This window comes from Struthio camelus, chromosome 2, assembly GCF_040807025.1.
Source record: "Struthio camelus isolate bStrCam1 chromosome 2, bStrCam1.hap1, whole genome shotgun sequence".
NCBI lineage: Eukaryota > Metazoa > Chordata > Aves > Struthioniformes > Struthionidae > Struthio > Struthio camelus.
In genome coordinates this window covers 43,466,540-43,492,921 of record NC_090943.1, presented here as the reverse complement: position 1 = coordinate 43,492,921, position 26,382 = coordinate 43,466,540, and the positions used below count along the sequence as shown (strand labels likewise).

The window sequence follows — 26,382 nt, the reverse complement described above, 5'->3', positions numbered from 1 at the left end:
CCTCTTTTTCATCCCATCCTGCTGTTGGAGCAGTGTTGTACTGAATCTTCATGCTTTGCAATGCCTTTATCACTGCTGAATGCCTGTGTATAATTTCTCTACCCAACTGTGGTGAAATCATGTGCTATTAAGATACATGGAGAAGGTGAGGCTTCCTTGCTGGGGCAAACCCTTGAAAAGGCAGGAATATTATACAAAAAGAAATATCTTTTTAGCGATTACCAAGAGTACTTTGGTATATTTTTTTTTAACCTACATGGTCAAATCTGTCTTCCTTCAGGAATGTATTTCAGTGTCATGTTTCTAAGCTGGATGTAAGTGTTGGGTGAGACTTAACTTCTGTACCCTCTGTGACTGGGTTCTTGTTTTCCATGTTCTTCGCTCTGTTTTCAGTGCAATGCTAAGCTCATCATTTGCAAAAACATACTAGGGAAAAATGCAGAATTTTGATAGATAATGCATAGCTGAATTGCAAGATAAAAAGGGAGAGGAATGTATTATAAAAATCTTGAGAATGAATGCACTGTTGCAGTAGTATTGCAGAAAGCGTTAAGTGTTCACAGCAACACGTGTGTTCAAGACACAGTCCATAGTTCCTAGTGATCTCTGACAAAAGTGCAAAGAAAGGCTATTTAAGTGTCTCTGAGCTGGAATAGAAAGAGATGAAAAAGTTCTTGAAGTACAGTGTAAGGAGTTCCTATAAATATATTCTCTGTCCCCAGAGAAGGGCAAAATACTCTTAGCGGATGCTGAAAATAATGTTTCTTTCTTGACTATAATTTAGCCTGTCATCTTAGAACGATGGTCTTTCAGACAGTACCATTCACTGAAGCTTTATGTGCCAATTACATGTTCAGCTCATAATCTATTCTAACTTTCATATCCTTTACTCTAAAACTGCAGCCTAACCAGTTTTTCCCCATTTTGTATTTATGTAGTGATTGCCTCTATTCATGTTTTATGGGATCTTCATCTAAACAGGACTTTTCTCCAATTTGTCAATTTAATTTTGAATTTAGTCTTGGCCTCTGATGTGCTTTCCATCCTTTCCTGCTTGACATTATTTGGCAGTTTAATAAGTACATACTGTATTCTAATATCCAGTTGTTAATGAAAATATTGAAGAATATTGAACAGAAAACACATTCTAGCAGACCCTTTTAATACATCTTTCTAATTTGAAGAAACCATTGACAGTTACAGCTTGCTTACTGTTTTGTCATAATTTTAGCATTCATGTCATAGATATCTCATAGATATTTCATTTAGACTATTTTGTTTCAAAACTTAGCTGGGGAAGATAATGGGAAATGACGTCGGAAGATTTCTTCAAGTCAGGACCTATATGTCTGCTTTCCCTTTCTCCACATATCGCTTTATACTGCTAGAAGAGGAGCTGAGATTGTTTTGACATGATTGTTTTTGACACTTCCATGTTAGCTATTACTCAATTACTTGATAATTTTTAGGTGCTAAGTTTGATTATTTTCTCTAGTATTTTTCTGTGGATTGAAATTAAGCTAGATTTTCTGTAACTCCTCAGTTTTTCGTCTCTTCCTCCTTCCCAATTTGAATAGGTAGACTCTGTGTTTGCCCTTTTCTAGGCTTCTGACACTTTAAGCTGTCCTTTTTGAATTCTTGAATAAAAACAACTCAAACTGTTTTTCTTTACCATTCCAGAGCTGCTTTTCCTTCTTTTACAGCAAGCAGACAGTAGTCTCATGACACTTTTACCCTGATAGCATTGTATATTGGTTGAATTTATCATGAATCCAGATATTTTTTCCCACTGTTAATGATGGACATATTAGCAGATAATTTAAATGAGGCTGCAGACATTTATTTCCTTGTAATTGTTAATGAACTGATATTAGTGATAAATAAATTTAATTGTATACAGGTAAGTTTATTGGAAGAGCTTAGCCTCTGAAAATTCCTTTATAGTCATTCAGCAGAATGAAGGAACATTTTGTTGTACTCAAAGTAGGAGTTTTCAAGTCAAGGCAGAGACACTGCATAATTAGTTATAAGCGTTACCAGTCGTGTTTTCACTGTATAAATATTTGCTCCATGCAGACTGAGGCTGATTAAAGCTTATTTGTGCCTCCCGGGTGATGGAGAGCAATGCATATCGCTATGAAGAAATCCCCACAGGTCTGTTATTCCATTTGAAGCCTTTCTGCCACATCTGCTGGTGCAGGGATGTGTTGAAGTCTTCCCAGGCAAGGTGGAGGCTTGGCTTAGTTTCACGATCCTTTGAGTACCAAGTCTGTTAGGGCTGGGAGTAAGTGATAGAAGTGTTATAAGCAGATTACTATTGATTATGTAAACTGATCTCGGCGGCTCTGCGCTACATACCTGTAGTTTTTGCTATGCATGGACTGGCCTTAGACTTCCTTAGCTGGAAGTGATTTCGTGCTTCAGTCCAGAGAAAACCTGTTTTATGAAACCCTGTGCCATCACAGGCACAGACTGCTAAGGAAATGCTCTTGAGACAAGCTCTCTGCTGTTTTCAAAGTCCATGTTAGAATGTCCCACTGTAGAAAGGATATTTGAAATTCAGGTTGCAAAGTATCTTAAGTTATTCCTTTTTATTCCAGTTGTTAATTTTTCCATGTGATTGAGGTCAATTATTAATGCAAATGAGCAGAGTATCTGTTTAACTGGGGTGGTTCTGTCTGTATCTGATGATCACAATTCTTCTCTTCCTTTCCTTTCTGGCTCTTTATCTTTTTCAATATTTTTATTAATTTTCTCCAAATACAGTATACATTTAAACTTAGTATTTCACTTTTTCCTTGCCATGAAAGTACCCAAGAAACCCTTCAGTTTCCTATGAGCTAAAGGTGAGATACTGAAGTGAGCCAGGAATCCATGATTTGGCCCAGTTTGTTAGGTAAACCAAGCAAATGACATGAATACAGTAATGTGCCCCTGGTCAAGGCCAGGTAATAGTGTGGGCCACAGCAGTGAAGATCTAAGTGTTCTCTACTTCAAATATTATTAATTGAATTTATGAATATTCTACTGAAACAGCTGCACTACACTGCATCATATATACAGCAATATTACAGGTTAAATGTTATGTACGCCTCTGAAGTACTCTCCTGTGAATCTCTCACTTCAGTCCCCAAAATGTGCCTACAGCAATATTTCATCTTTCTGAGTGTAAATGCAGTAGACCTGTAGATTACTAAACTCCTTTCTAACATTTGAAAAATAGAAATGGAGCATAAATGAAAATCTGCCTTGTTATTCAGCAGTGACCTGGATGAAGAGACAGAGTGCACCCTCAGCAAGTTTGCTGGTGATACAAAACTGGGAGGAGTGGCTGATACACTGGAGGGCTGTGCTGCCATTCAGAGGGACGTGGACAGGCTGGAGAGTTGGGCAGAGAGGAAGCTCATGAAGTTCCACATAGGCAAGTGCAGGGTCCTGCACCTGGGGAGGAGGAATAATCCCATGCACCAGTACAGGCTGGGGGCTGACGTGCTGGAAAGCAGCTCTGCGGAGAAGGACCTGGGAGTGCTGGTGGACAACAAGTTGAGCATGAGCCAGCAATGTGCCCTTGTGGCCAAGGCAGCCAATGGTATCCTGGGGTGCATGAGGCAGAGTGTTGCCAGCAGGTGGAGGGAGGTGATCCTGCCCCTCTCCTCAGCCCTGATGAGGCCTCACCTGGAGTACTGTGTCCAGTGCTGGGCTCCCCACTACAAGAGAGACATGGCACTCCTGGAGAGAGTCCAGTGGAGGGCTACCAAGATGATTAGAGGGCTGGAGCACCTCTCCTATGAAGAAAGACTGCAAGAGCTGGGCCTGTTCAACCTGGAGAAGAGAAGACTGAGAGGCGATCTCATAAATGTGTACAAGTATCTGAAGGGGGAGTGTCAAGAGGATGAGGCCAGCCTCTTCTCCGTGGTGCCCAGCAACAGGACAAGAGGCAACGGGCACAGACTGAACCACAGGCAGTTCCATCTGAACGTGAGGAAAAACTTCTTGACTGTGAGGGTGACAGAGCACTGGAACAGGTTGCCCAGAGAGGTAGTGGAGTTTCCTTCGCTGGAGATATTCAAAACCCGCCTGGATGTGGTCCTGGGCAATATGCTGTAGAGGTCCCTGTTTGAGCAGGGAGGTTGGACTGGATGATCTCCAGAGGTTCCTTCCAACCTCGACCATTCTGTGATTCTGTTAGAAATTCTTTCATCCAAAATTATTAATTGATATGTGGTTCCTTAAAACAATAGATTTGAAAATCACTATATCTATCCTAGATGTCCCATTTCTTCTATTAGATCTCATTTCATGATCAATTTCTTAATAGCACAAAATAACAAAAGCAAGTAATAATAACACCTTAATTATAAATATACCTCCGTCTTTCCTGTTGCCAAGTGGCATGTAGGACATTGTGTATATGAATGATAGCTGTTTTGTGTAAAGATGTGGACATCTTTCTGTTTATATCTTAAATCATTTACTCTGGAAAGATTAAAGCAGAAATGATCCTGCATTATTAGAAGACTTTATTTATCTTTGGCTTAAGAACTAAATAACACCTTTAAATCCACAATTAGAAAAAAAAATCTGAACTTCTTAAATGCCTCTTTTTGAATCAACATGAAATCTGATGTGTAAATTGCTTTGATTTTAATATGTTTTAAAGTGTGGAAAGCTATTCCCAGATACCTGTGTGTATTTTGGTACAGGCAATTATATTTTGCCTACATAACTTCCTCTTGCAGTTTTGTTTAGAGACTGTCCGTTTTCTTATTTGTATCTGTAATTTCTTGGCTCTCCTTTCTACGTCTTAATGAATGTGAAAATTTCTCAGTGAGCCGCTCTCATTGAACTTGTGACAGAACTGCACGCTGTCCGTTGAGAAATCTTTCTCTGCACATTGAAATGGAGGAAACTAGGAAATTAAGGTAGATTGTAATCACTTTACAACTGAGAATAGGACTCAAAAGGAAGCTTCCTTTTCAGATGTAGGACCAACTAACTACCTATTAGAAAGATGAAGTTATTATCATGTTAATAATTTTTGTTCTGAACAAATTATAGCCAGCAAAAAATTGTCAGCAGTTGACATTCAAAAGATTTTTTGAATTACTAAGTGGAAAATTGAAAAGAAATTACTGTTTTACAGTAGAGTAGGTCTTTGATTAAATTTTTGATATAACCACTGTTTTTCCCAAACAGGTACGGAGCGTAACACACTTAAGGTCTTGTACAGGCATTATACTTCTTATGTGAATGTCTTTTATGGCAATATGGCTAATATTGTACCCTGTGGGTCACTATTCCCACTTTACTATCAAAATCACTAAAAAAGAGGTAGCACAAAATGTAGTTGCCAGAGGGGTGAACAATGTTACCGAGACCTACATCTCAAGTATTATTTTTAGTAGAATATGAAGGAATCTGTGGAATGAAACAACCAACCAAACTCTTGGTTACAAGGGAATTCACATAATATCTATATCTGCAGGTTTGTACTGTGGCATACAGCTAAATATACCTAAAAATTCATTTCTTTGTGATTTTCACAGCTTCTCTTTCTGATTTAATATATTCTGAATTTATGAATTAAGGGGAGAACCCTGCTTGATTTTTGGATTGCTTGGGAATAGTTAGTGAAAATGTCTTCTCAAAAACAGAAAAGCAGCCTTTGCTGCTTGGGATATTAAAATCTGTAATGTCAAGCCATAAGGTGAAATGTCTGTCCTCAAAAATTCCTACTAGACTTTTCTGTGTAGTCAGTAACATATACAGAACAACTGTTAGATCACTGATACTGAAGAGCTGATGTTTACTGGGATATTTTGGGCATCTTTAAAATTTAAATAATTTTTAATTTTTTATCATTGTTGTCAGCCTCGAATGTAGATTGAATATTTTTACAATAGGATTTCTGAATTCAAAGCAAGCTCATTGAAGACTTTTACAATGAAATATTAAACCAAGTGAACTCTGTTTCAATATCAAACAAAGTAAGCCTGGGTTTGTCAAGGTCTGTGAATCAGGACTAAATTTAATATACTCTCCTTATTGTTGTCTTTTATGATTTTGATTTGTTTGGAACTCAAATCAAAACTCTGAGGATGTGAACCCACATAAATTGAAGCCAAATATATGCCAGAGCCCTGTAAACCCCAAATTGCTTAGTTTCAATTTTTGAAGGTCGCTGGTGTTCACCAGTTTTGGGGGTTTTCCTCTCTGGAGACTTTCACATAAAACTTGAATATGGAATTCCACATGAGGAACCAAATAACCTTGTACAGCGAGTAAGCCATTAGAAAAGTGCACTACTCCTCAGGCCCTGTTTTTGACTTATATTTTGATTCTAAAAACGTAGGAGTTAGGAAACTATTTTTTCGGATTAACCACTGCTGATGTAAGTCCATGTCTCTCTTTATGTCCCTCACGTGTCCCCTTCCCCCAAAAGATTTGGACTTGATGCCTGTTTTGGGAAGCCTGCACATTGTCTGTTTCTGTTAAGGCATTTGGAGCAGTCTCTAGAAGCAAACGGAGTTGCTATTTCTGCAGAAAATGATGGTATCGCAACGGTGGCATTGATTTATGCAGAGTTCAGGCAACACATACTGGAAATAATGCATAGCAATACAATTAAGATAAGCCTAGTTCAAATTCTTCACTAGAGTAGAAACAATAAATAATGATTTATTGCAATTATTTTCTTTCCACTGAATGCCTGAAGTAACTGAATTCAGGGAAGCTTCTGATTCTGTTGTTGCTACTGGGAAGGGGGTTGTTAGGTGAGGCAGTTAGGTTGGTCTTTGGTAGATGGTATTGACAAAACTGTGAGCTGAGTTTAGTTTTCGATGGAAATGACTGAGAGGAGCTCGGGGAATGATTCATCTGCAAACCCATCCGCTCTTAGCTGCCTCTACCCTGAGGCAACTGTGGTGCATGCTGGGGAAGGAGCGCAACGCATGGGCATAGTGGATTGCTCGTCCTTCTGTGGAGCTAGTCCCCTCTGTGTTCCAGCAGCAGTGTTGTTTACAATCGCTGCATGCACTTTTCAAATAAATAAATAATAAGAATAATAAGAAAATGCTTTCTTCTTATTAGGACTACCTGAGCCGACAAAATCCTAGTCTTAACTCTGGTGCTGGGTGATTCTGTGAAGGCCACTTACTTTTTCTGCTTTTTCTGCACTTGCAAAAGGAGGGTGCTGTTGTCCCTCAGTTGTGTTCAGAGGCACATTGTAAGAATTCAGAAGTGGATTCAGAACAGTTCATACATTGTTTTGTTGAATTTAACCAATATAATGAAAAACATGGAAACAGTGTGGAAGAAAAAAATGAAGGGGGAAAATAATTGGATAATAGTCTTCTGTAATTCTCATGGAAAAATATTTCCTGTCAAGTGCCTATACTTTCTCTCTGTTACTCACCTATCGCTAGTTTCTCACTTCTTTGGTAATTTTTTTAAATGTCTCAAAATAAACATCTACTCCCAATCCAAAAAAAGTCTGTTCCACGTGGTTTGGTGATACTGCTCAGCTGTTCTGGAGAATGTTACATGGTCAAAGCACTCAACAAATATTAGCTAATTAATCGATTAAATTAAAGAACAGAGTATTCTTCAGCAGTGCAGAAGAATGTGCTTAGCACACATTACAGAAGCAATAAATGGATTCCAAATCTCTTTAGCAGACTTAAGAGACGCACTGTACTGTTGTCTGGTGAATACATTTGGATAAGTGTCTTAATCCAATATCTACACATTCATAATGACTCAAAGTTTTATCTCCCATAATGGCCAAATATAATGTAATATGTTTTTTTTTAAGTCCATATAAATACTTCAATGTATTTGCATGCTGTTTTTTATGTAATGACCTAGTAAACGTTTATGATTAAATAAGGGTTTTAATCATGATCTACTGATTGCCTTTTAAGAAATTGGAGAAATACCCATATGAACTAGACTAAAACAATCATTTCCAAAATTTTTGGTATTTAGGCTCTGTATCAGCATCAGAAGTTTTTTTTTTCTGAGGAAAAGGGGCAAACATAGTGCAAAAATTTCAATTATTTTGAAGGCTATCAAAAACTATAATAGGACCTAAAACTTCTGCAGATACAGACACTGCACTGAATAATACCGGTCAAAGCAATTATTGAGTGTTTTTTTGGGGAAGATCAGTGGAATTGAGTGGTAAGTCCTCTTTTCAGACAGAAGAGTTTCTGCCTATGACTTACTTTCTGTTTTAAAAATATGATATTCAGATTTCAAATATCTATTTAGCTATATTTAAGCATATACCTTTTGGGTTTTCAGTGTTCATAGAATTGGTAGTTTTTACTGGATAGCAAACCCCAGATTGGAATGATCATGGAGTAACCTGCCATTTATCTGGGATGTTTGCAGTATTTATTTTTTTAATTGAATACCCAAATAGCATACAGTTAAAAAGTCTTCTAACATTTTTTTCCTTTAGATAGGAAAAAGAAAGGGAACAGGAGACTATGAAATATACTGCTGAACACCCACTCCTGTAATGCTAACAGAAAGTACAATGGCATTCAAACAAGAAAAGTTATTTGTCTGTTTTCTTTAAAAGCACAGTGATCTTTGAAAAATAAAATTATGTAGGAAAGGAAGAATGGGGAATTGAAAAGAAAGGAGAGAAATTGTCCGTTAGCATTGGAAACCGCTCTAAGTTAGGAGCCTGGAAAGCATGTATTCATGCTTCCCCACCTGTTCTTGACAGTTGAATGATTGACTGAAATGTTTTCCTCCTGATGGAGACAGAAATTGTACAAGATCTACAGATAAGGTGAAAGAGTTTCAGTAAGGTCATCATCACTGGCAGCACTGTGTTGTGCTCTAAAATATATAACAGTGCATGTATCTGTCCTTCCTAACTCCCCTGAGATCACTAGTGCTAAAATATTATAATACTTTGTAATGTTTTCTGCATCTCAGTCTTATATTCTAAGAACACATTTAATCTAAAGATTCTTCTGTATTTGTGAATACAGGAGGGTTTTGTTTCTGTTGCACTCTGCAACCCATTTTCTTTTTTAGACTCACACATTTCCTTCAATGTACGTTGGGCAAACCAAGCTTTTGTGAGGCAGTGAACGTCTTCAGCCTTCATAATGCAATTCTAGATTTTGTCCTCTTTTTCTGTTTCTAACCTGTGCATTACATGCTGATACAAGATTTTAGAAGTCATGAATATTTCTAGATGTGACTGTTCCTTTTAAAGAGGAAAAAAAAGAAAAAAAGAGGGAAAAAAAGAAAGTACTTGTTGTGTGCGTAATGAAGAATTTCCTTTCCTCTGAGAAAGGAGATTGTGTCTTACAGTGTGGAAGCAGCTTTGGCTGCTGGCTGTATTTGAGAGTGTAATGGGGACGCTGCAGATCATTCTGCAGCCTGATACAAAAAGAGTCAGCTCCGGATTCAGCCTTTTAATAAAAAGGAACAAGGAGGAAGCTTGGAAAGACCTTTTCAGACGGCATATGTATGCCCCAGGAATAAAGCTATCGTTGGGGTGTTTTTAGGGAAGCTTATATGAGTGTTTGGCAACATAAAGCTAGGACAAACAAATCAGTTTAGTGGAAATGAACATAAAATTAGAGTGAGTAGAGTTTCGGAATGAGAAACACTAAGTTTTGATGAGTTGCTTAGCCAAGGGCTCTATGTTTGTTAAACGTGGAATACACGTTCTAGGCAAGCTTAATGTGGAGTTGCTCATAACAAAGAAATTAGTCAGCTATAGAGAGAAAGCCTATGGGACTGTCAAAAAAATAGGAATTTTGACTTGAGTTTCCTAAAGGTTAGCCTTATGTTGCTTTGCTTTGCGTTTGTTCATTGGCATAACAATACTGAAGTATAGCCCTAAGACATGTGTCCCACAGTTTACAGAATTATTGTAATTAAAAGGGACACCTAGTCTTCCACGCACCTTATCAAGCTAACATCTACAATAGCAAAACTGATTTTCTCTGTCCATCTGTATAGGTAAATACAGATTATATTTTTACACACGCACAGACACCCTTTCTTTGCCTTCATTGATGAACCATCAGCAGCGTGGGTGCTTGTTCTGTCTAGTGAAGACAAAAAGATCTTACATTCATGCTCAGAAATGTCGCTGGTTATGGAGGTAGTTAACATTATCAAGTGGGTGCCTCCAGGGTCCTCTACTTCTTTCCTTACCCCTGCAAATCTGTGGAGCCGCAAAGCTGAGATCTCAAGGAACAACTCTGCAAAGTTACTGTGAGAGAGAAAAGCTTGCTGGAGGAATGGCTTTGTTTCATTATATTGTTTTATGCTGGAATGTGCCATATGTGATCATGCTTTTCATCGAGGTCACTATTTTATGTCTTTGCAGTGAGGAAAAGGCTGCAGGCAAGAGATAAGAATGTTGGGTCATCACTTGCCGTTACTAGTCCCTTTGACAAAATGCTCTCTCAGGAGGAAAAAAAAAATATTACATGTTCGCAGGTGTGGCTTAATACTGTGCTGCTGTGAAACACAGTTACACATACTGCCTTTGCTAGTCACATCTAGGCAGCTGGGTGCTCTCTTTTCCATCATGCCTTGCCAGTTCAGCAGTCATGCTTCTGGGAGGTTTTTTCTCAGAGAAAATCCACCCCCCCTTCTGATATCCCTTTTGGTGTTTGGAGAAGGAGTTGAAAAAGTAACAGCATGAAGAGGGGCGGCTGCTTCCTGTTTCCTACCTTAAACCCATACCCTGTTTAACTTAAACTGTTAGTAGGCAATTGTGATATTTTGTTGCTTATTTGTTGGCTGTATTTATTAGCTATAATACAAATACATTCTTGTACAGAACTGAATCTGAAACATGGGGCTTGGTGTTGGCTGAATGAGAGGGCACAGAGGCTTTCATTCTTCTTTCACAATAAAAGTTAAATTTGAGCAAGAAGAGATGAAAAACCATTGCCACTTTGCTTGTGTGAAAAAGGTAGATTATGGATGAATTTTTAGAGAGAAAATATCCAGTGGTTTTACCTAAATCTGTCTACCTCAACTGACCCTATCGATAACTTTCAAAAAGCCTCAAATATAAATATGTATGCACATACAGTAAGTGAAACTTCCCTGTCATTCTTGAAGTTACCTATCCCACATAAGGGTTGAAGTTAGTTGTCTGGACAGGAAGAACAGACTGTAAGCTCCGGACTATATTACGAAGAATGCTCTCGTGAATGGTTAGTATCCGTTCCCAAACAAAACAATTGCCTTCTTAAAGACATATTATAACTGAAGACAGTTACTTACGTATTTTGGACCTTTGCATTCTTCAATATAGGAAAATATACACGTCTGTTTTTAAATGTTAAAAACATAAAGTACACTGCCCTACGGGGGAAAACTCTTTTTTTCCCCCCTCTGCTGCCTACTTCTGGGTAAAGAGTTTGAAACTGTAACGAACAAATGATTTTTTTTTTTTTCCTTGAAACAAATTCAGATCACTGCAAGAGCTCTTGATAGAATAAAAAGCACCCAGAGCAAAGGATCACTGCCTGGGTTGGTATGTGGATTTTCACTGCAATAGAAATTTCATAATTTACTGAAGCAGCAAGAGAGCAGTAATGTGAAATGGGGTTTGGTCGATGGAGAGTGATAAGTGTAGTGATCAATGATCAAGTGATTTGTGAAAAGCAGTTGATGACATTGAGTGTGTGTTGGTTCCAGACGTATATTGTAGGAGCAAGGCTCGAAGTGGATAGCGTTGCTATACTGCAAGGTAAGCTCACGTTTGTGTCTTGACAGTAAATGTTGATTGCAAATGACATTATTGGGCCTGTTTTAAATAATTATAAGTAGAAGAACGATGATTTTGTCTAAACTAGGGAAATGAGAGGTAGGATGGAGTAGTCTCTTATATGCAGTGGCTTAGGGGAAGGTCCCTTGTTCAGTTGTGTAGTTTTAGGCTGTGTTTTTGATGGCTTTGCTTGTGTGCAGTGTTTACTCCTTATATGGCTCTGTAACAAACAAAATGGAAGTGTGACAAAGATTTCAAAAGAACTGGCATTAATATGAGGCAAAGTAAATGAATATGTGTTGAGAGATGTATTTTTATCTCTGCTGCATATAGTTTTAATGATTTTTCTTAAATTAAAGAAAGCATTTTCTTAGGGAAGAAACAAACCTGGCTGTATCAGGGTTTTCAGTAAAAGTAGTAATTTGGCATAGTTTGGATTTTTTGTTACCTCACAGATCCTCTCAGAAAACTAAAAATAGCTGATCTGTCAGATATTCATTAAAATAAATGGTAAATGTATTATATTCTTGTGAATCATACAGTTAACACTGAAGTCTTAGCTATTGTAATAGTCACATCTTTTCATCCTTAAATACGTCCTCTTTCTGGTTAGAACCCAGCCCTGCAAAGGTTTTGTCATATAAGAAGTTCTTACTCGTGGAAGTAATCCCATTAAAATTCTCCGAGATTGCTAGTGTGAATAATCTAGTAGTCTGGGCCTAAGTTAATAAAGGAGACTCATTTCTATTCTTCTAGAGTAGAGGTATATCAAACACTGAAAGTGCTTTAAGTGTTCTTTAACCCAGGCTGCAGAAGACATAATAAATTTAAGAAGTGATAGTTTCTGTAATGCATAGCAAGAACAGCAGAAATTATGGTGACTGCTGAGATGGTGAAATCACTGTATGAACTTCTAGGTGGAATGAACATGGGGGGGATCAGATTTTGCTTTTCTTGCACTGTTTTTATGCTGATATAATGCCACTGGCTGCAGTGGAATTTGCCCTGATTCCCACCTGCGTAGGAGTATAGTTTATCTTGCCATCCCAGGAAAGTGGATGCAGTTAGAGGGCTGGTTTTTTTAGTGCAAAGTACACCACATTGTGCAGTTCTGCTAGTACCTGGGGAGCCGCAACTTGTTTTTTCTTTCCTCTTGTTTAATACTTCTCTAACTTTTCCCAAAAGCTTCCTTCAGACTGACATCCTGTGCATGTCCAGTGAGATGCAAATTGTTAGTTGATGAAGTTAATCAGACAAGGTAATTCTGAAATAAAGAGCTTTTAAAATATTGAAACAGTTTTAATATTTTGTTAAGTCTTCTAAAGTTTTTTCATAAAACCATGTTTCAGAATCAGTTTGTTCTGGGAATTTCCTATGTATTTTATCAATAGTCTTAAGTGACCTTCAATGCAAAAAAAAAAAAAAAATTGACAAATTTGAGCAGTTATTTTGAAAAACTAAATCCTCTGTCAAGTCCCAAGGATTTTATAAACTTCTCCTAATGTCTAATTGAGTTTATAAGCTTCCTCATCTGAAGCAGCATGATTGAAGGAATTTAGAAACTGCTTCACACGTTTTACAGAGCTTTAAATTCTGCTGTGCATGACTTCTCAGAGGTTTTCAACAGTGTCAGCCTACCCAAGCAGTTCAAGAGAGTTGGCAGAGCCAGAGGAACTGGAAGTAGCTTACAGGCTGAGCAGCACTAGCTGCGGGGTAGTGGCTAGGCTTCCCTGGAGCAACAATTCTGAGTCTGTGCTGTGAGCGTTCGCTGCATATTGCCCTGGGAGAAGTACTTGTGCGACGGTCTCCTGGGGAAGACTGGAAAGCATCAGCTCTCCTACTTTCAGTGTATGTATGTGTGTAAGGTTATGCCCATACTTCCCACGGTTCATTTTCAAAAGCATGTTTATTTTTTGTTTTTTGGTGTGTTTTTTGGATAAAAAATAACTTCCAATTGTATGCAGTTGTATTAGAGGTGAGCACTGATGTCTTTTAATTATTAGCAACCCAAGCTGACAAAATATAAAGCCTAGGGGAAAAAAGCAAAAAAGAGAAACAAAAAAGAAGCAGGTTGTAGTGGAGGGCAGAGGTCCAAGACAGCTGTACACAGAAAAGATGAAAGAAGAACTCTCCAGACTGAAAAACATTTCCTCTTTTTGACACTTGCATTCTATTTTCTCAATAATATGATAGCACTGTCTTTGATTACTGTGTTTGGTAAGCTCTTGGGGCTCTCCAGTAATTTTCCAGATGTTGGAAAATATTGCTGATTATCTTGTAAAATCAGCAATATCAAACAGGGGCTGATATTTATGAGCAAAGTGAAACAAGAGAAACAACAGTCCGTGCATTGGAGGGAGATACTGGCTTGAACTTTCTAATTTATCTGTATTTTTTTGTGTATCCATAGTTTTATTATTGAGTTGTATATGTGTAAATTGCAAACAGTTGACGTGTTTCAGAGATTTATGATCAATCAAAAAGCTACAGAAATAATTTCGACACTTCTCCCCATATTTCCCATAAAAGCTATTTTCATGTATGTAAATTGAAAAAATACAAACAAGTACTCTCCAAAGTCCCCTCCCCTCATTTGCTACATGTAATTCAGTGCGGAGTGCATTACACTCACAGGACAGTAATTTAAGGGAAAAATTACCACAGTGTCTTATTGCCCGGGAGATCACGATATAATATGTTTTTCTGGAGGAACACTGCTAAACTTAGAGCAACCTATGGGATTATATCAATTATACCTTCAAAATACATTTGTATTAACTAATAATGAGTCCTGAATGTATCCAAAATCAAAAATAAATCATCCGTGTTCTCTTTTCTGTAGTTAGATTCCTCTTTTCACGTTTTTACTTTTGAAGCATAAGCATTTCTATAAATGCACTACATCTGGGTACTGCAGTGAAAAGGTTATTAGAAATGTGTCATAGACCGATAGGCATTGTGCTAAATAAGCTGCACATGTGAAGCCCAACGTTGGCCTAGAGTGACTAACAAAAGACTTCAGCTGCTTCTGCGGGGCACACTGTGTTATCTTGAGGAAACATAAAAAGGTCCAGATTCCCCCAATTTGTCTTCAGATTTGTTCCTGCTACATGTCAAGAATAGTCTTAAGTTTGCTAGGTGTTTATCTCTAAATCCCTAATATTGATGAAAAGGTTGAGGTGAATGTGTAGTTGACATGGAATAGCTTTATATCAGCCGTGAATAAAGTAAAGATGACATCGGCTGTCAAGACATTACAGAGAGGAGAATATACCTTTTAAGCTGTATACAATATGCTTATACCTATATACTTACACTTAACAACTAAAACTGCATAAAATCTTACCCCCAAAACTCATGCCATGAACTAGCAGGAATTATCTTCCTGTTTCCATGAACACTGAACTAAATGCATTCTCTTTGTTAAAGCCCCAGTAACCCAAATGCATAAGAACAAGATAAATGACATCACATTTCAGGTGCAGTTGCAAAAGCGTCTGCTAACCTTTGCAAACACAACAGGCTTTCTGCTTGATGTGTTTGCATTGCTTGGGAAATGATCTGCTCTCCATTAAATTCGGCGTTAAATGGCCCAGTGGGTGTAATGAAGCAGTAAAAAAAAAAGCCCTACTGTTTTAAATGCTGCCAGATCTACCTGAATATTTTATAACTTGCAGATAATCTTGAAAACAATTACTTGTGTGAAAGTATAAATGATAATATTCAAATAGAAGCCCTAATTCCACAGCCTTTATTAACATCCATATATGTGAAAGTGCATTTATAGAAAGGCAAGACATATAATATTCAGTTTGATCTGGAAATCTCTTCCAAAGGATAACTGACTAAAGCACAAAAGTTTGTCTTTTGCTTTTCTTTGGTTCTTTTGTTTAAAGAGCCTTTTATTAAAAAGAAGTACCCACAAAACTGCTCCCTAAAACAAAAATTTGACAAAAAAGGAAAGGAGATCTTCTAACTTTTCGTTGTTTTTATTTTTGTTGAAGGTTCAGATTTCCTGTGGCATTAAGAGCGTTTGAGAATTCAAAACACACAACTCTGGGAATCTTGAAAAATTATTTTGCAAACTAAAAGAAAATAATAATTTCTGAAATTGCTTATGTAAAAACAAATGAAAAACAAACTTCTGATCTTATTCTTCCTCAACTGAAAAGGAAAAAAAAAACCCAATCAAACAAGCAAATTCTGAATTTTAATAATCTTTTGCTGGCAACCTTTAATTTTCAGTTCCCTACCATATCTGCATTTATTTATTTATTAGCACTGGATTTTATTTTATTCAGTGTCTGATGTTTGCATTTTCTATGCGTAAGGCAGACAGTAGGGGATGAACTATTTCAAACCTGTCATTTTTTATTCTGCGTTTTTTTTCTTAAACAAAATGCGCGCAGAGTAATTCATGTCCGAATTGCCCCTTTTTTGCTTGTATGTGTTTTTTTTTTTAAAGAAATATTCTTTTTTTCAACATATTGCTGAAATAGCTACAAAAGCAAGAAGGAAAAAAAAAAAGTGATTTGTGTTCCTAAAGAGATAACCTATCAAAACCCAACATTAACTGAAACTTACAGGTATGTTAAACGTTACCTATGAAGGGTAGTTAGGGGCTGTAATGCAGTGTTAAGAAGAGAACTTGCCCCGAGGAAACAGTCAGTTGCTTATTATGCCCAAACAACTGTGCATGTTGTTGCTTTCTGCTGAGGTATAAACATTTGACTGAATGTTTAGGTACAACAAAAACTAAAAATCTCTATGGCAGAATATAGCACTTATAGGGTATCTGAAGGGCACTCTAGATTCTGGTGTGATTTCACATTGGGGAGTTGATTGAGAGAGACTGGAAGAGGTGATTTTATCTTTGAAATCAATAGTAGCTCCAATACCTAATCAGCTTTTGTCTTACAGAAATTTTGTGTCATCTTTTCCCTTTACGTGTTTTTTTTCCTCACACCTGTCTCTGGATCCTGCTGAATGGTCCAGTTTATAAGTTACTCACAGTTAATAATTTGAAAAATCTTCTTTTTCTTCTGAACTCCAGATTCTGTACTGGCTACCCGTGTCTCAGAAATAATGCTAAAACTAAGGTTTTGTCTAGGAGACGCAGGCTGAATTGCAAACTGATAGGGACCCCTTTGTCCTTTCTTTCTGAGCCCAAATGCTGACAGGAGTTTTGAGACTGGGAGTGTTGCCAGACATGGAAAGCAAGAATAAGGAAAGAATTATACACTCCAGGGTGCTCAGCAACAACAAATTTTCTTGGTAGATGGAGCCTTCACAGCTTTGCTGGATACACCTTTTGCCGTTTTAACTAGTGCTTCCTATACAGAGTACGTACCCGAGATACCCCTGCAGGGGAGAGAGATGAGACGATGCCAGTGAGGGGACTGAGTCCCCTCTGTGCCTGGCGTCCGGATACACGGCTGAACCTGTATCTTCATGTCTCCCTATTTTGGGGAGAAATCATTGTCTTCACAAGGACCGTCTCTGTATAAGGACTGAAAAAGATCAGATGAGGGAATTTCATGGCTTGGCTCTGACTGGAGAGATTTCAGTCACCACAGTAGTGTGTCTCAGATTTTAGAAGCTGATGTTTGCAAATTAATTACTTGGCCTTTAAGTAGCTCCAAACCACCCAAAGTGCTCCATTGTGTTAGCGCAGGCTAGAGAAACAGATATGTGTTACTAGCTAATTGAATAACGTACGGCGTTGATTAGTGCTTAGCTCTTTTTATAGAACTCAATTAAAGAAATGACTGCAGTATATTTTGAGACTATGAGATGTCTGTTGGTTGCTTCTGGCACGAGAGAACTGCTGAACCAAGAAAGGATGAACTTTTTCTGTTTACTTCACCTATAAGTTCATTGTGGAACTCATGGTGCGCAGGGCTGTGACTGGAGATAGATTGGAGACCGTTCATTTGCTGCAGTACTGAAATGCAGCCTTTCTTGAAAGATTTAAGTGCTCTCCCAGCAAAACAAAACAAAAGCCCTGGCTTATATTTTCTGCACTATTGCTCAAGATATACCAATATACAGTGAACCTATTTCACGTGGATAAAAATGTGCTCTTACAGGGTTCAGTTTGCAAAGATGTATTTCTTAGGAGCAGTCCCAAGACATAGACATTAAGTTATAAAGCCCTCCAAGCCCCATATAACCTCTTTCTCCTTCCTCCTCCCTCTCCCCCTCCCTCCAGCAGTAAACATGTGAGGAAAAGCTACCTTTATTTCTTTTACTTGATGCAGTTTTTGCCCAAGAGATTCTTTTACTCTTAAATTTGGCAAAAATCACCTGAGATGATGATGATGATATTCATATGGATGGCTGAAGTGTTATAACACCTACCAGCAGCGATCAGAGTGGGATGAGCAGGAGGGATATGGAAAAATAAACAGACAAAATAAGATATTTGTCTCCCTTATGCATCTCCCCCCTCTCCCCAAGCTACCCTTTCTGCTTTTTTGTGAGGTTTTAAAAGAGGAAATATGGTAAACAGTGGCTTTAGAAGTGGTGTGAATTGTATGAGATAGACAGCACTGAGAAATACTGACTTCTGTGTGCAATTCTGTCACTGACTGGTAATTTAGCTCTTGGGTGTATGACCTGACAAACTCCTTGCTTTGCAGAAACAAGTGATGGTTGTTTTCACAGTCCTAAAACTTTTAGTAGAAAAGCATACCAACAGTATCAAATTACTTAAAGCATGTATTTTCCAATTTTTCACATCAGAGATTGCTATATTATATGTTATTTAATTTTTATCTGAAAGAAGCAAAATCTAAAAGACTCAGAACAAAGGAGGTCCTGAAAAATCAATTATTTTAAAAAACCCTTTCCAATCCCAGTAGGTTCCCATTCCCCAGTAGCTCTTCCACTGAAATGACGATCATTCATCCAGAGAAAACAGATGAGTCCTGCAGCATATCCTGAAGGTTACTCGGGTCATTTGGGAGGGAGCTGTGTTGCAGATCTGTAGAGCTTTCGCTCTGAGTGCCCTTTCACCATCTCCCCATTGTTCATCTATCTCACCGTGTATTTGTAACTGCCACAGCAGCAATGTATAAAATAGACCGTTCATGACCTAAATCACTTCGGGCTCAAAACCAAGAGCGGGTGCAACCCTGATCTAAATCAGAAAGCTACAGATTCACGACCACATAATCTAGTGATAATGGAGGTGGAAGAAATAAAAGCTACTTTACTTTCTTATTCCTCATCCTTCCCCCAGGTTGTCCTCCCCCCCTCCATCCATGCTTGTATAAAACAGATGGCGATACTTGCGTTTTCAGCTTTTCCCAGGAACAAATTTCTAGAGCAGTTCAGGCTTTTTCAGCCATCGTTTTATTCAGTGACCTCAGCCTAGAGGTTGGAAAGGCAAATCAACTGTCACTGGCTTCTTGGGAAAGGTGTTAGAGGTACCAGGTGCAGCAGGGATTTTTGAGTAATGCAGCTGGTAAATAAGAAGGCTGCAGCCTACAGATCCAGTTTAGGAATGATCCCGTTGCATAAATTGACTCACAGTGCAGGAGAGATTTTTAAAAGGATGAGACTATCTAACTCAAAGGTCACCCTGCTACTGTAAGCATCATCAAGCAGTAACAGCCTATCACCTGAAAAGTCTAGCATCAAATATATGATGTTTGAAAAGATTTGAAGATTCCGGCTACTGCCAGGGAATTTTTTCCATAGCTTGCTGGTAACTTTCCCCCGAAACAGGAAAACTAACCAGCTGATAGAAAAGGATCTTGATAAGCGCTGTTTTTAAATGATTTTTTTTTGAACATTGTTCTGACAGTTTCCTTGAAAGCAGATGATATCTCTTGCTTTGTCAATAATCTTCTGTCGCAGAGGACTCTGTGTCTCTCAAATAGCTTTCACAATCCAGGAGAATGTATGAATGGTACAAAAGTTAGGATGATACATCCCTCAATACCTCCAAGACTTCAGCAAATGCAATTAACTGACATTTCTGTAGAGAGCACTGTATGTAAACTATCTTGCAGAAAATCAGTGATATAACCAAAGAAGTATATTCAACTAACTTTATCTGTGTGGTAACCCTCGCAAGATTGCTGCCTTCTGTAATCTGGCTGCATTAACCATATTTTCTTATTATCTCCAAAATTTAAGTCTTTTCAAATTTTGAAGAGGCTATTATGGCAAACAGGGTAAGATTCATCCCATCTTACTTTAGGTATCAGCAGAAGGAGATAAATAAGTATTTCTAGGAGCGCAACACCTGATTTACTTCAGCGTCCACTTCAGAATGAAAGAATTTTACCGCAGACCCTGTTGACTGGATTTGCAGTGACTACAGAATCTAGGAGTGACTGATGGAGGTGTAAGCACTTATATCTTTAGATGAGTGCCACCTCAGTATCTTTGCTGCTTTCACAGTTCTGGCATGAAATATTAGACGTCTCTCGATATTTCAACTTGTGAGCTTTTGCTGTTAATGTCCTACCTATATTTTCTATCCTTCATCTATTTCAGGCAACGATGCATTTATAAGGCTATGATGTATTTTATTATAGTAACCTGTTGGGAAGGAGCCAGGTAGAGATGCTTTAGGTTATACTGTGTCATTCATCAATAGCAAGTAGTTACTGTTGAGTGTGACTGGTTTACCTGCGCAATGGTCCCTCATTTAATAGCATTCTCACTCTGAAGTCCACGTACTCCCTTAGCCTCCTAAAACTGGCTGTTGCAGACACAGTTACGAAATCAAAGTGACTGATAATTCTACATTGACAGGACAATCTGCGAACGAAATAATTAGGTGTAATACAAATGAGCAATGTGTCTTTTTTGCGTCCCTATGTAGAAAGCGTGCTTTTGTGTTACACTGAGGAAGGTAATGATTGTTTCATGGGAAGGACATAATTTCTAATCCCTTATATTCAAGCACATTTCAGAAGACGAATCCCCAGGCAGCAGCTATGTTAGCGGAGCCAGCAAACACCACAAATTGTTGTCATGTTGGTTTTCCACATGGGACAGTTTTCTACCTCACAAAGCTATAATGTCAGGCAAAGTTCATTTTATTGGTAAGCATCATTGAGTCAAAATTGAGTTCAGCGCTCCAGAGAAAATAGACCCAAGCATTTATCCACGGTGCTATTTAAGTTGGCTTGAAATTTTGAGTTCTTAGTTACCTTACTAATTCATTTCTAGTTCACTGCTGCTCTTCCTAAGGTTCCTAAAGGTTGAGGAAGTTATCTGCAAAACGGATGGCTATTTATATGATATGTATCCTCCTACGATCAAGATGAAATCTGGAATATAATGGCAGGGAAAGAAGGTTTTCATTTAACTCCTGTTCTACGTAGGATAGGCAGTTTAAACCAATAGCTGATTAATAGCAATTAAAAAAATACTTTAAAAATTAAGATGATGTTTTCATAAGCGTTCTCTTTGCGGCTTCCAGACAGAATAAACTAAGCATTATTTCCCTCATCCCCAAGTTATTTTTGCAAACCATCAAAATTGCTCTCTGAAAATTTCACTCCAGGAAACAGAGGTATATAATGATGAACATACATATGCAGGCAGGCATGAACTCAAATTCCGTGGGCTACTTTGTGAGAATTAGTCTGCATCTGTTGGAATACTGGTTCACCTGCCTTACAAGCTTTTGCTGACTTGTGGATTTATTTTTCTTTTTAAAAATGGAATTGAGTGATAAAATTGTATTTTAAATTTATCTCAGCATGTTATAGTCAGTTGATATTTCCCCCTCCCTTAGCCTTCTCTATCTTTATCTCTTTGTCCGTTAAAGAATATAAGCTGAAGTAGTTTGCACAAGTTTATGATACTTCACCTTCAACCTTCAGTTGTGCCCTTACATAGTAAGAAATGACTGTGTATGTGTAAAGGAATTAGTGACAAAATGTAGTCCTGATATTTTTGTTTTCTTAATTGTTACCTCTTCTGTAGTTGCAAGCACTCTTCTTCTTGCTCCAGATTTTAGAGGTGGCAGTAGTCAAAAAATGTATTACAGCTGTAATGCCATCACAGATTTCTAATGCAAACATAAATCAAATTATAGGTGCGGGAATCATTTATTTCAAAGGCGTAATTTCCCTTGTTATTTTACTATGCCTTTATCCAGTGTGCATTTTATAACTTCTTTTTCTAAAATGAGATTAGACTGTAAGACAGAAGTATTTTATATGCCAAAAATAAGATTCTCATAGGCTAGACTGTGTTAATTGGAATATTAGAGTGAAGTTATGCTAATATGACTTATTAGGCTGCCTACTTATCTATGTAAATATTATGGAGGGAGTTAGAAGTGTGTACACGCAGTGAACTATGTATGGTTAGTTTGCTACATTATATTTACTTGCAAAGTTTTACATCTGGGTCAGATGATCTGTTTTATTGTAGTAATCTCATGCCCATGGGACTAGCACTATAGGACTAGAGATATATTGTACTTGTAATTTTAAATTCGTACTGCTCTCTAGTGGGGAAAGCTTTCAATGCAAAAGGTAATATATATTAATGTACAGTATGTATATAAACTGGGATTTCTACTTGTTGTCATGTAGAGCAATTATGTAAAATTTGTGCTATCATGTTAGCGTTTTACTCTTCTTTTTAACACTTTAATTACAGATTGAATTTTTTAATTGAAAAATATTTTAGATGGATGGATCTACTCTGCTCTTTGAAGTGAGCAATATCTCTAGCTACCTCCAAAAGGCTTGGAGGTTGATGGATTGCTGCTGCTTCCTCAGTAGACATTTTGTCCTTCCATTAGGAAATATTTAAGATAGTCTAGAGAAAAATCTGAACGTTACTCCTAAGCTTCCACGTTCTCATAACTTCACGGTTGTGATTTGACTGTAAAAGATACTATCATCACTATTGGTGTTAGGTTTGATTTAGTAAATAACTACTTTTCTGTTGTTTATTTTTTCCCTTTAATTTTGCTTTGGAATGAGTTGTTTAGCCTGCTTTCTCATCTTTTGCTTTAGATTGCTAACATCCTAGATAAGAATAGATATGCAAAAGCAGAGATAATAATATGGACTGAACGGGTGATTAGAGGTTTTGTCTACAGCAAGTGCAGAGCTCCTCTCAGAACTAGGGCCCTACTCTTTATAGAACTAGCATTTTCTAAATGAAATAGGCTTTAGTTTGTATAAAAAACCACAATGCTAATTTGATAGTAAGCAAATCTGAAAACTCAAATTGAAACTGTTTTGAATATCAGTAGATTTTAGATTTGCATTTTTAGATGAATTTGTCTTTATGATTTGGTTCCAGTTCAGTAAATGTAAACTCCTGGGTGGGCAAAACCTTTAGATGTTAACTAATCACATGAAACTCCCAGTATTTGAAGCCTTCTCGAGAAGGATTTGTAGTGTTTTGGTGTAATCGGATCCATATCTGAAGGCTCCTTTTGACTTATTTTTAGATGCTAAGCCTGATCTGAATCTGTGATTAAAGGTACACGTTGCCAGTTTTCTTGTGCTGATGCAATTTTTAATCTGTAGTTTGACTGATTTGTCAGTTGGGGACCAAATAGTATCATTATATTTATGCTTGCAGTAATTTTATTGCTCAAAGTACATATTAGTTTCTTTGGCTAGATCTTCCTTAAGTCTGGAAGAACAAGCAGTTTAAAGATTTATATGCTATGTAAGGGGGCTCATCAAGATGCTAAGTTAGTATACCATTGTGTACTCCTAGAATGGTAAATTAGTCCGTAGTGCATAGAGCACTTCTTGACCTGTGTGGTTTCTATTCATCTTTAACCATTCAAACTCCTATTTGCATTGGTTTCACTTGAAGTTCTGCTTGTGGGATTTTCTTTTCATTTCTATAGTTACTTCAGTTTGATATTAGCTGAATCTGACTTACCTGCTTTTTTCTGGAAGGTTAAGATAAGCAATGAGTAGGGCCTGTTTACTATTTGTGTTTGGACTATTTTTAATTAGATAAATATAAAAATGGTAGCATCTAAATAAAATCAGACAAACCAGTGTTCTCATTCTTATTCTTGATTTTATGATGAGATCGGACTTTGCCTTGAAAGTATTTGAAGGAAGTGGAGAGTGGATGAGCAGGGGTTGCTAATGCCTGAATTAATTAATAAGCTCAGGAGTGATGCCTCTGCAACTAAGCTTAGCTAACTAAAGTTTGTTTTTTCTTTTCTTCTATGATGTGCAACACACAAATTTGGGCCACTTACGGAGAACTGGTTTTCCCTAGCATAATATGGGAAGGAAACGAACTGGACAGCTGGGAATTTAGCTAAATGAGAGAAAAATGTCTAGAAGATGCCAGGTCTGAGAAATAACCCAATGTCTTTTTTTATTTGATAAGCACTTTTATCTTGATAAAAGAGCTTACTTAAAAAGATCCATGAATTGCCTAGCACGGAAATGTATTTTTTTCACTCACCTCGGTTACTATAATTATTTAGTTATAGTAATACGCTCTCATCTTTTAAATACAGGTAAGCAGCATTCTTGTGCTCTCTGTTCTTTTCTCTTGCCATGAATTCCTATCGAAGAAGGGACACGGAACAGCCACTGCTAATTGCCCAAATCTTACATAACTAAAATTTTTTTTCTTCTGGGTCTATCTATGATTTAGCTGCTAGACCATGATGACACTTTCTGTATAATGGAACATTCCACTATTGCTGATCTATTCAAAGCTGTTCCACGCTTACATTGAAGTGCTATCTGGCCACTTGAAACTGCTTCATAGTTTGCACATACAAGGTTGATTTTTTTTTCAGTAGCTATTTCTTAAATATAGTAAAACAATCAAGAGATAAGATAGAAACAATTAGAAAAAATTCACTTTGAGAGCTTAGTTCCAGTGACAGATTTAATAGTAGCACTAAAAAATTTAAAGACATTCATTTGAGTAACTGTGAAGTTTAACTAAAAAACATGAGCAGAAAGCAGAATATGCAGGAGGAAATGTAGTACATAAATATGAAAATAAAGAACTAATATGAAAATAAAGAGCTAATTTCAGCCTTTCTGTAGTTTATAGGTGTAGAAGTCCTGCATATATTACTTTGCATTACTCATGAATTTTTCTTACCACTTTTTTCCCCCAGAAAATATGAAGAAGCCCTGGAGCCCTGACTTACCAGTTGATAGTCACTCATACAATTCAGATTTTACATCCATCCCAGACAGAGAAAATGAGAAAGATTTAGCACCTGATGGCACTGAGGAAAAGAAGGAGAGAGAAAAGAAACACACCAATTTCACTTTGTGCAATGTTTGTAACATTCAGCTGAACTCTGCAGCTCAGGCACAAATCCACTATAATGGCAAATCCCATCAGAAGAGATTAAAACAGCTCAGCAATGGAAATTTCAAAAGTGATAATGGTAAGCATTAAAATATATATACCTTTTGCGTTGTGTAAGCTGTATGCTTTTGTCTTTTTAGTTCATACAGAGCAGGGTAAAAATGTGACTTTTTGCAAAATTAACTTTGCGCTGATAAATGTCGTTCGAAAGACATCCTCAGTCTGAATATTCTTCAGTGGTTTATAGCCACCTATTTCAGTTCCTGGAGCAATAAGAAATAGATTAGAAGCAAGAAAACTGATGATCTGTGCATGGAGTGCTAAGTCTTAAATATTAAGTTTTTAGTGGCCTAGGTATGGCTCCTAATAAATCTTCTTAGCATTCTTTATTTTTACAACAGTTTTCAAAGAAACATGAAGGACCTCATTTATTAGGATGGATTTAGTTGTGCCTTGGTGATCTTCTACCACAGAAAAACTTGATTCACTGTGTATTGTATTCTCAATAAACACTGTTACTGACGTTGATCTGAGAAATGTAGCAGTGCGCAGTAATGTCAATATATATGAGTGTAAGCATTTTTCATACTCAGCCAGGTCCTTTGAAATTAATGCAAAGACTGTCGGTGACTTGAGAATATTTGGAGTCATCCCTAACCTGGCAAATTGCTAAAGGGTATACTGTTTGTGTTGTTCCGTGTGTTTTGGTTTGACGTTTTGTTTACGTGATTATGATGATTCAGATTATTTCTCATTCCATTTGCATTTTGAAGGTTTTCAACATTATTAGTGATATTCCACATTTGAAAATTTACTAGAAAGGTTGCACTTGGTAGAGGTGTATTTGCTTCTAATGATTTTAAAACACTTGCTGAATAAATCAAAATGAACAAAAAAATACACAAAACCAATAAAAAATTTACCAAACTCAATTCCCTTTAATTTGCTCCTTCAGAACATAGTCCATGGCTTGCATAAGTCTGTTCAAAGATCCTAACTGAAGTTAAAAGGAGATGGATCAAAGATTTTTTGGTTTCAGTTGATTTCATTGACAACTTGGAAAAGTGTTCTGTGGTAGGTGATGTGTTTTCCTATCAGAGTGAATCCCGTGTCTCAAAAGCAGTCGTGCTGGGGACCTTATGTACAGAAATAGATCTGATAGATGGAAAAACATGGTCTCTGATGGGAAAAATCAGATTGGCATATTAGAATTGTAGTTCTCAGTTTCATAATTGGTAATACCAACTCTGCTGTAGTACGCATAGAGTTATAGAGAAATATAGTTGGTATAGCTGTTTTTATGCACCGTGTCACAG

At 37.3% G+C, this 26,382-nt stretch overlaps 1 protein-coding gene across 7 annotated transcripts in view; it reads left to right on the top strand.

Annotated features, from left to right (window-relative positions):
• Positions 1-26,382, top strand: part of ZNF385D (zinc finger protein 385D) — a 437,723-nt gene that overhangs the window by 65,713 nt on the left and 345,628 nt on the right. For 6 of the 7 annotated variants that reach the window (XM_068935412.1, XM_068935410.1, XM_068935406.1 and 3 more), the window contains one exon: positions 24,867-25,145. The exons of the other annotated variant lie outside the window; for it this stretch is intronic. In XM_068935412.1, the coding sequence (XP_068791513.1) occupies positions 24,867-25,145 (279 nt within the window). The remainder of the gene's footprint in view (positions 1-24,866; positions 25,146-26,382) is intronic. 7 annotated transcript variants of the gene reach the window in all.